The 10,946-nt window shown below is 40.7% G+C and overlaps 1 protein-coding gene across 2 annotated transcripts in view; it reads left to right on the plus strand.

Moving 5' to 3' along the window:
• MEGF10 (multiple EGF like domains 10) overlaps positions 1-7,308 on the plus strand; it is a 106,686-nt gene extending 99,378 nt beyond the window's left edge. The window contains exons 20-24 of one of the 2 annotated variants that reach the window (XM_065406302.1): positions 1,177-1,304; positions 1,535-1,658; positions 2,272-2,316; positions 4,880-5,086; positions 7,148-7,308. In XM_065406302.1, coding sequence (XP_065262374.1) covers positions 1,177-1,304; positions 1,535-1,658; positions 2,272-2,316; positions 4,880-5,086; positions 7,148-7,308 — 665 coding nt within the window. The remainder of the gene's footprint in view (positions 1-1,176; positions 1,305-1,534; positions 1,659-2,271; positions 2,317-4,879; positions 5,087-7,147) is intronic. The other variant, XM_065406303.1, reaches the window with a different exon arrangement.
• Positions 7,309-10,946: the final 3,638 nt, after the last annotated feature.

A 10,946-nucleotide genomic window follows, 5' to 3' on the forward strand; every position in this document is an offset into this window, starting at 1 on the left:
TAATCAAGCTCATATACTGGCTACATAAATGCCCCCACAGGCTTGAGGAGGTGCAGATGGCACCTTTCTGCATCCGTAACTGCTACTATGATCAGGGAAGTTTATGCTTTCAGGGAGGGTAATTTGGGTTTCTAGTGCCTTTAGTTTCTAGTGACACCCTCCCTTGGGAGTTCCACCAATGGGAGCAGTTTTAATCTCCATGGGGATAGAGCTTCATAGGTACCCCATATCGAAGAGGGAGATTCTCAAGGATCTACTGAATTTGTGTATGCCCAGTTGCTGCAGGCTGTCCCTCCTGTCTAGCCAGCAACTCAGCTTTTCAGGACACACTGGACAGCAACAGCCCCCCATGGCAGCCCCTTTCAGCTGTCAGCAGCACATAGTCATAGTTCGGAGTGAATCTTTCTGAGTGTCTATGGCTGTGAACTGTTGTGTGTTGTACAATATAGCCTCTTTAATCTATGCATTTAATATATAAAGTCCATCTATGCTAGTAGAAATGTGTACTGTTGAACAAAGGAAAATGCTGACCACATACCATACAATACAACTTTGTTCTCTAGCATCTTTCACGCAAATTGTGTCTCAAAACATGTTTCAGAGTTAAGTAATACAGTGACGGGGTTAATTTTTCTGTTCCTCTGCTAACTATATTTAAAGGGTTTAAGAAAGGCTGAAAGGCTATGGTTTCCACTGAGATTTGAAATGAAATAGAGTAGTATGAGACAAGTGAAGGGAGTGGAAAGAAGAGAGGAGGCAGGAGTCATGGGTTAGGCTGGAGCAAGGCCATAAAGGGTTTTAAAACAAGGAGATCAGTTTTTAGTTAGACCCTGAAATCAGCATGGAGTTGTTTCAGAGTTGGGTTGATATTGTCACATTTTTTGTATTCACAAAACTTCAGGAGTTAGGGAAGCTGGGGCTTTGGGAGGCCAGGAGTTGCAGTAGTTAGAGCAGATGAAGGTATGTTTGAAAAATGCGGCCAAGGGGGAGTCACAGTAGTAGCAACACACACAACGTTGTGGAGCTGGTGGTCAGCATTTTTGCAAACTGGTTAATGCCAAGGTTGCAGACAATGGAGGCAAAAAAGAGTGAAAGGACTGAGTCTCAGGGAAGTATCTTCAAAAGGCAACAGCACATTCCTTTAAATTGTTCATTTTCTTCTCCCTTTCTTTTCAGAAACCATTCCTCATACTAATGGTGGGAATGCCAATAGCCACTACTTCTCCAACCCTAGCTATCACACCCTAACACAGTGCACAACCCCACCTCATGTCAACAACATGGACAGAATGACCCTTGCTAAGGTAAAACAAGAAAACAGTGGTGGCCATTATGCAGATCAACAAGCAGTATTAGCTCAATGTTTTCTTTTACATGGTACATCTCTCAACAAGTCATTTTCATAAAAGATTTGATTTCTTAAACTACCTTATTGGACTTAGTTTTGTTTTCCCCAATTATCATCTTGTGCAAACATTAGTGATCTATAATCAGCTGCAGTCTACATTATCTTTTGTTTGTTTGTTTGAAATAGTCAAAAAACAATCAGCTGTTTGTGAATCTTAAGAATGTGGATCATGGAAAACGGGGTGCAGTCCTGGACTATACGGGAACACTGCCTGCAGACTGGAAACATGGAGGCTACCTCAATGAGCTTGGTAAAGAAATAAAGAGAAAGGGTGCTGTGTGTTACCCTGTGTGGGTCTAAAGGATGGCAGAGCAGACATTTCCTGTGTGAGGTCTAGGCACAATCTGGTTCTTCTGTGAAGCTAGCTAACATTGCCAATGGTGCTAGCCTTGCCAAATTGAGCGTAGAGGGGTCAAGGCCATGGCCCTCCTTCTAGGCTGACCAGTGGAGCAGTACCCTCAGAGAGAGGAATATAATTAAAGACAATCTAGTTGGTTTTATGGAAAATAGGTCTGGTTGATAAAGGAAATTGTGTAAACATAATATACTTAGACTTTTATTTGACTTAGGCCTGGTCTACACTGGGTGACATTTAATGGCCTATGATATACAGAAGATCAGACTAAACGATTAATGGTTCCTTCTGGCCCTAAACTCTATGAATCTAGACATTGTTAGTCAGTATATAGGTGTACAGTCACACTGCTTCTGCAATGAATCTGTGCTCTCATTGTAGGAGTATTTCTCCTGTGAGGCACAAATTAGCCATGAAACAATTCTGTAGAGATTTTGAATGGTTGCCCAGAGAATTGCAATTAGATTTACAAAACGTTCTGTGTTTTTGTTACTCTCCTTTTTCATAGGTGCTTTTGGGCTTGACAGAGGATATATGGGAAAATCCCTGAAAGGTGAGTTTTTATTTTCTGACACATTTAAATAAAAATACACAGATATTTAATGTCCTATTTAAAATTATTCTTGGTTTCTGTGGAAAGAGAATATATGAAGTGCAGTGACTCTTTGTAAGCTGATGGGTCATCTCACTAGCCCAGGAAGAAACCAGTGCAATACCCAAAGCTTTCAGACCTTTGCCTCCTGGCACAATTTATTGGTTAAACAGAAAACTCATGAGTAACACCAAAATAAAGCAACTCCCCTGGCTAACGTGGGCTGCAGTCCCCAGAGACTTTTTCTTTGCCTCTCTTCCTTTCTGGAAGGAGGATACATCATTCCCTTAAATCCCCTGCTGGATCCTGTGAAAGGCAGGTAGCCCATTACCCTTTCCTAGCTGTTTCCCCCCCCCCATCACACTCCAGTTACCCCTGCGAGGATAATATAGCTTTGCATGAGGCTGTGCCTTTCGGGCACAACTGAGCTCACATGAGTGAACTGAAGACTTCTGTCAGAGCTGTGTTCTAGTTTGGCAGTAATAAGACAAAGAATACAACTCCTTTATATGTCAGTAAGCTGTTAAAAGTTGAAGAAGACAGCAACATGTTAATACTGCAGTGAAAGTTAAATGTGATAATGCTACAGTGTTTCAGATTACAGAGCATCTGTTCTGACCTATGGTTGCCACTATGTCCACAAGTGAGCCTGCAGTGCTTTGGCACTACGTGGGCACATTAACGGGATACCACATACCCTTCGGAAATATTTATTCCACCACTTGAAGATTAAGTTGCAGCAATGGCCAGGTCCTTTTTATTATTTAACCTACAGCCAAGAAGCTGTAACTGGTCTTTTCAGATGTGCACCTTTGCAACTGTCGTGCATGTCTTTGCCACCCACATCAAGATTATGCAACTGTAATGTTCTCTACTTAGGGCTGTATTTTAGATCCATCTGGATACTAAAGATGGTGCAGAATGTGATGGCCCACTTGGTAAATTTAACCTGTGTTCCATGCTCTGCCCCGGCTGGCTGTGAGTTCTGGTTTCGACCTTTAAAGCTGTAAATGGCTTAGTACTTGAAAGACCATCTCTCTCCCCATGCTATACCACCACAGCTGAGATTAGCAGAGGTGGAGTCCTATTGGTATAAATGAGAGAGGTAGCTGGCAGGGCATAGTCTGTCAGGGACATAGTCCATACAGCTATGGAATTTGCTCCCCTCCTTGGTCTGAAATAGCCCGATTCTCATCACCTTCAAGTCTCACTGGAAGGCTCATTTTTTCCCAGGCATCTGAAAATGGGAGTAGTTAAGTATATAGATAAGAGCAGCTATTTTGTAGAGCATTTGTATAATACAATATAATTTAATTGAAGGAATCAATTATAATGTTTCAGTATGTGATATTGTCTGGCAGTGAAGGATTCTCTGGATGTTCTTGAAAGATTTTGGGGTGCTTCATTTGAGACTCCTTAAAAGGGCCTGGTTGTTGAAAAGTTCTGACCATCCACTCTCTGAAAGTCAGATACCTATAAGGCATCTCAAGTTGCGTACCCAAAATCAGGGTATATCTACACTATGGAGCCCATACCGGTACAGCTAGGTGCCATAGTTATGCCAGAATAATCCCATAGTGTAAATGCGGCCTACACTAATGGAGGAGGTTTTTCCATCAGTGTTGGAATACACCCAAATGACAGTACCTAGGTCAACAGAAGCATTTGTCCATTGACATAGCTGCATCTACACTGGGGGTTAGGTTGGCATAGCTATGGTGCTCAGGGATGTGGTTTTGTCAACTTAACTTTTAAGTGTAGACCAGGCCTCAGTAGTCAGATCTGAAAGTCTTGGCTGCAAATCTGCAAAGACAGAAGAAACTCTCACAATGTCTTCCCAGCTCAAGAAAACACTTTCCATCCCAAATCTCCTTTATCACTCCCTTAGCCACACCCCAAACTGACTAACCAACTGACCCCTGCTCATTCTTTCCTCCTCCATCCCTACTATTAGGGAAATTGAGGGAAAACAGTTGAAAATTTTAGCATGTCTTGATGGTTACCAATGAAGGCACTGACAGAACAAAATGGCCCCTCACTAAAAGCACGCTACCTTCAGTTCTCTCCCAATTATTACAGGAATCATCTGTTAGCTCAATCCCTTCAGTAATTGTAATGTTATTTATGTGTCATGAGTTCAGCACCTGCAAAGGCAAATGTGTTCTAAAATTATCAGTTACAGCCTGATCCTGCAAATTACCTTTAATTAGTGCCAGACCCAACTTTAATGAGAGTTGAACTTTGCAGCAGGAATGCCCCAGGCAAAATCAGGCCCATAAAAAGCAGGGCAGTTGAGGTAACTCTATTAATCACCATGTAAAACAAATCTGGGGAAGTATTATGACAAGTTTCTATATATTTATTGTTTTATGAGAAACTCTGCAGATCTCAAAGTAGCCGATCTATTTGGTGGCAAACATTTTCTGGAACAGACGTTTATTTTGCTTTACTTACTCACAATATTTATGCTTACATATTACGCAGCACATTCAAAAGATTACAGTGCTATTTTTTCTATTGTCAGATTTAATGAAGAACTCAGAATACAATTTAAGCAACTGCTCATTAAGTAGCTCTGAAAATCCATATGCTACTATTAAAGATCCACCAGCACTTTTGCCAAAAAACTCAGAATGTGGATATGTTGAAATGAAGTCACCGGCACGCAGGGACTCCCCATATGCAGAGATCAGCAACTCTGCTTCAGCCAACAAGAATGTCTATGAAGTTGGTAAGTACAAACTGCATTGTTAGGATGTGTGTGATGAGGACACAGCGCGCAAGACTCTTCCTTTTAATCAAGCTGTGGTGGGTCAGATGAGCCCCACCAACCAGACAAGGGTTAAGGAACTTCTGTGGTCACAATCAACCGCAGCTCGCCACATGTGCTTGTCAGGCCTGGAGGTGGGCCCTTAAAAGGGAGGAACTCCGAGCAGTAGGGGTGGCACTCAGAACAAGCAGAGACAGGGCTCAGTGTTCCCAGACTGGGGCCCCTGTGCCACTAACTGACTGATCGCTTGCCAACACCGCCCAACACTTTGAGAAAGAAGATGAAAGGGGATAGACTCGCTGAAGGGCACAGACAGAGGGCTGTACCCGGTAAACTCAGAACCAGACCACAGGGTTGTGACTGCCCAGAGAATAACATAAGAAGTAACCAAGGTGGCCGCTCTCACCCCAAAAAGGTGACCTGAAGACATTAACTCTTCAACACAGGCTCAACCAAAACAAAACAAAAAAATCACTAAAAAAAATATTGATACACTTTCAGGTTCTATACATGAACATGTAGCTGTAAGAAGAATCCCATTCTTTTCAAACTTGTGAAGCAATTCACAAAGAAGATGGTTTCAAATACCTCAGTTTCAGTTGTGTAAATAAGTCACCCACCTAAATATCTCTGCCAAAGAGCCAATATTTTTGCCCTCCTTAAAGCAGCAGTGGGAGACATATGTAGCCTCTCACTGCCATATAACTTAGTCCTGTACCAGGTTGTCCAGTCCTGAATATGGTTAGCCCTGGTGGACAACAGGGGCAGAAGAGCTCTGTGGCTTCTGTGCTCAGGCAATGTGCATCCTGTCCCCCGACCCCTGCTCTCCTATCAGTAACTCTGCAGATCCTGGTTCCTTTCCCATGGCAGGTCCTGATGAGTTATTACAGTCCTAAGAAAACTGTGACATACTGGTAGAATATTTAAATAATTTACCTAAGGTCACAGACAAGATCACCTGACTGCAGGTCCAATGCCTTAATCACAAGACCATCCTTCCTTTCTTAATTCATACAGAATAGGCAACAAGATCAGTAGCCCCTTACTAGCTGGAATGAAATACTTTAAGATTTTAGATGTTCTGTTTTCTTCCTAATATATAAGGTCACAGCTTTTAAAAAGTCAGAAGCATTACTGTGAATAAAATAGAAGCAAAATAGCGGATCTCTGTATGGTTAGTTGTACATTACTTAATTATTCTAAAGTGCATTAGCAACACGGATTAAAAAAATAGTCCTGATCCTTTAAGGGGATCTGTACTGTACATTTTGGATTTCTCCTAGTAGGTTGAAAGATGTCCACATTGACAGTTACCTCTGATGGAAGATGCTCTAAAAAAGTTGTTTAAAGTAGGATCAGAATTTAAAGAACATGTAACTGCTGTGTACATTGAAGGACCTAACTCTCCCTTTCTGTACCTATGTGGAGATTTCGTAGAATTCTATGAGGGTGTCCATTGTCTTGCTAAGGACTGTCTATTCCATGGTGACTCTCTTTGGGGCATCCCGGAGAAGAGTGGGATCTGTGGGATGAAGAAGAGTGGGACATGACTAATGGGTCTGTGTGAGAGAGAGAACCAAGCAGCTGCATGGTATTCCACAACCTGTCTGTCAGGATTAGTATGCAAATTTCCATTGGATGCTTTGCACAATATCCTTTTACTGCTGATGCTTTGCTCAGAAGTCCAAAGTTTGGCCCAATGTTTGTTTAAGCAGGAGCCTGGATTCCTGCAGCTTGCCCAAAGAGAAAAGAGGACATGCAATTCTGCTTGATTGTATTATCATCTTACAAACTCATGAATGCGCACACAATTGAGTTTGTTGCATAACTGAGCAGTTTTAATGCCAGGCCAGCAAATTTTTAAGCGACATGCTCTTTACTTGAGAATTTAAAGCTGAGTCAACAAGTTCTTTCTTTTAAGCAATGGTAACTATTTAGCAAGACTTGTTCATTTTTATGAAGATATTTTCTTCCCATTTGCTATTACCAGTGCCCAAATAAGTGTGTTCTCTTTTATCACAGAACCTACCGTGAGTGTTGTCCAGGGCGCATTCAGTAACAGTGGACCTTTCAGCCAAGATCCTTATGATCTTCCAAAAAACAGTCATATTCCATGCCATTATGACTTGCTACCAGTACGAGATAGTCCAACGTCCTCTGAGAAAGAGGTCAGCAGTGAATGACACCTCAAGCTCATTGTACGGCACAGTGGAACTCTTAAGGAGAATGGTGGCTTGGTTATGCTCCTTCCTGTACTTTGCCACCATATTTGGCTCCTAATCCATTCTGTAGACAATTGCTGTACGTTAAACAGGAATCTCAAGCTGAGGTTTGTATACACACATACGGCATGTGGATAGATGCCAAACTGAAGAGACCCTGATCAGATTTTCCATTACAGTTATTTTTACAAAGACACCAATTCCACACATTTACACTGTAGTATACTTGTTTAAACATAGTAGTTTGCAGAACAGTTTTGATAACAGTTCCATTTCTGCTACTTTGAAATTGGATTTCATGTTTGTTTTTCACTTGCTCATGTTTCATAGTAGAGATACCCCTAAGGACTGTACAACCTACCAAATATCCACTTCTTACAGGTAGTCTGATTCATTTGTTATCTAGAAGAAAAACTGTCTGATATTGCCAGATTTCTTTCACATCACATCATATTGTGGTGGATTATATTGTTTTTAGTCAAAATGTGTAAAAAGACTTGATCTGATGGGATGTAACCAAATGCAATGCGGAAGTGATTTGAAAAACTCAACACAAGTTTTTCATGTCTACTACTGGTTATGGAAATACATTGCCTGTGTAGTTTTGAAGGTGATGAAAGCATTGCATGCATTAATATTATTGCAACACCCGAAGATCAATGGATACCCCATACTAGTAGGCTTTGGCACCCATCCTTGCCAAATCATTTGGTGCATTACTGCTCCATATACTACAGTTCTGACCATCATTCCTGTCATACTCGAGTAATAATCCATAACATATCAGTAATTATTGCATAAATATGTAAATGAAATCAGTTTATTTTTGTCAGAATGGACTGAATGAGTGTGTAAGGAATGGACAAAAATGATGAATGCTGTAAATTTGAAGTGCAAGAAAAGGTTTAAATTTTATAAACAAGTAGTAATATGGACTGTAATATAGAATAAGAATAGTAGTGTTTTGATTAATTTTTTCCCTAGACATGACTGAACAATCTCTGTGTATACTTGCTAAAAAGGCACCTTTTTTATATAGTTGATGTAGGGAAAATATGCTTAAGCTGGTCTTTTGCATTGCTAATAACTTGACACATATATCCCATTTTTCATTAACTTGTATCTCCATTTTTAAATTTTGTATCTATGTTTCTAGTGCTCTAGCTTATAACTGCAAAATATTTTATTGTACATCCACTGTTTATTGCATTTTTGACAGCTGGCCTTTATTTTGTCTGGTTAAGAAAAATTTCTCTTTGGGAGGGATGGGGCGGGAGTATAAAAGTGAGAATTGATATAATATTAATGTCCACCGGAGATGGACTAAACGGGTTAGTTAGTAGTGTAAACTGGTGGATTGAATCAGCAGGAAAAAAATACAATTAGAAGGTGTTTTGCTTGAGGGATAATGTTTATAACAAGAAAGCATAATAAGTTGTCCTACGCAGAAAAGAAAAAACAAGACCCCTAGCTTGGGGATCAGCTCACTCCTGATCCTGCATGTGGAGGCCAGCCTTCCCAAAGGCATTCTCTCCTCTGTCTCCCAAGTAGCCAACTTATAGTCAGGGCCCCATGTCTTCTGCAGTTTAGTGGAAGTAGAATTGTTCATGGAATCCACCCTTTGAAACAGAATTGTGCTCCGGAGTCCAAGCTTTTATTTATTTGTAATTGTTAAAACTGATGCAAAGACATCTCCCTGAATCTTCAAACAGTCTGAAACAATAGTTAGGGTGTCTGGACTGCTTGTTTCATCTCACTGGGATGTTAGATTCAAAACCTAAAGATGAGGTTATATATCAATATTGTTGAAGATACCACTGCTGATCATGTTAGTGAAGCATCCTGCTGATGGCCCATAATCTCAAACAGCCTTTTTCACCTTCCCAAACTAGTGACTCTGCACCCGGTCACAAGTAGGTTTACCTTTAAACACATCCGAACTGTGTGATATGAAGGCCAGCGGTTGGTCAAGCATTTTGGTACTCGTATGCTCTCTGCCTCAGTACACTGAGGTGCCACTATGGCTCTGTATCTGAAAGTTTGGATTATGTTAGAATCAAAGACAAAGAAGTGTTGACATTGTGATGGTATTGGCTCCTAAGAGAATCACATCCCGTTGCCTTTGGCTGGAGGAACAATAGCTACAATACAGAGCCTCAATGAGAAAAACGTTTCTGGATACAAAACCTCCTTGGGCTGAAGTGGAAATACTGTCTGATGTTTGCTGCGATTAAAGTGGTGACAGATCAGAGCTGTACACACGAAGACCTCACCATAGCTGGGCTCAGGCCTCTGAGGCACATGTGGATGTATGGGGTGCCCATTTACACCCCATGTTTGTGTCATACATAAATATTGGCTGATTTGCGGACAAACTGGAACTTCCTGGGCAATTGCACATCCTTGTAAAAGTTGTATGACCAGCTCAGGACATCACAGATATAAAAATAAATGCTGATGTTTCAGAAATTAAGCAGCACTTTACACCCCACTTAAGGTAAATGACTGATTGGGTGTGTGTGTGCCAAGTACATGTAGTGATATTGATGTGTTTGTACTGTGTGATCCAAACTTAAAAATAAAATCTCCTTTCTGAAGCTGTGAATAGAAAATGCAATATACTACAACTGTGAGTTCACAAAAGTCGTCTTCTCTTACTTCATATATAATTTGAATTTGATGGCCAATAGAACAATTATTCATTGTAACATTTAAAAAAAAATCCCTGTCCTTCATACTATACAATGGTGAAGAGCAGAGCAAATTATTGTTAACTTGTGTAGGAATTCCAAAAGTGGTGCACATCTTCAAATTATGCATTCAAGCGAACACTCATGACAATAAATCCTGCTCAGACACTTCAGGCTATTGTGTATGCTCTAAATATACTCATACATGCAGGTCCAAATTCAGTCCTGCTGTATGTGGTGACATTTCTGCTGTGGCCAAGGGAAGTTGCACCTGCTTATATTTGGCCCCTATAAATATACATACGTCACATAAAAGACTTGTGAATATGCATGTCTGTGTGAGTAGGTGTACGTGCTCACACACACAGTTGCCTGAACATTTAATATGTTCTATTTAAACAATCTCTGCATGTCATTAACTTGAGTGAATAAAGCACATTGGATAATGTAGAAATTTATCTATAATCTTTGATTTAAAAACCCCAATCAATTTTTACTGGTATTAATAAAGGCTAAATACCTGCTTGGTGCAACAAGGGGAAGCAAAAATTTTCCCAGAGCACTTGCTTTAGCAATCATGCCATCTAGAACAGGTTTCCTCATGTGCCTCAAGAAGACATGCTTTGGAATACACTTTGCTGCTCTGTTAAGCACAACCAGAGCTCACATCTCACAGCTGCCAAAGAGCCCTGGCTGCTGATCACAGCATGTTCATTAACTCAGAGGGAGAATTTAGACCCTTCCCAACCTCCATACCAGGCCACCTTAGGGACATGATGTATATGCTGGTGCATTTATCTTTCCAGATTTCTTCTTGAGAACTATGGGGAGAGATCCTGCCTTGCCACTTGCACAAATGGAAAAAGGTGTCTGTGTCTTTGTATGTTCAGAACCCCATAAAAAGGAAAG

Source organism: Emys orbicularis, chromosome 6 (assembly GCF_028017835.1).
Source record: "Emys orbicularis isolate rEmyOrb1 chromosome 6, rEmyOrb1.hap1, whole genome shotgun sequence".
Taxonomy (NCBI): domain Eukaryota; kingdom Metazoa; phylum Chordata; order Testudines; family Emydidae; genus Emys; species Emys orbicularis.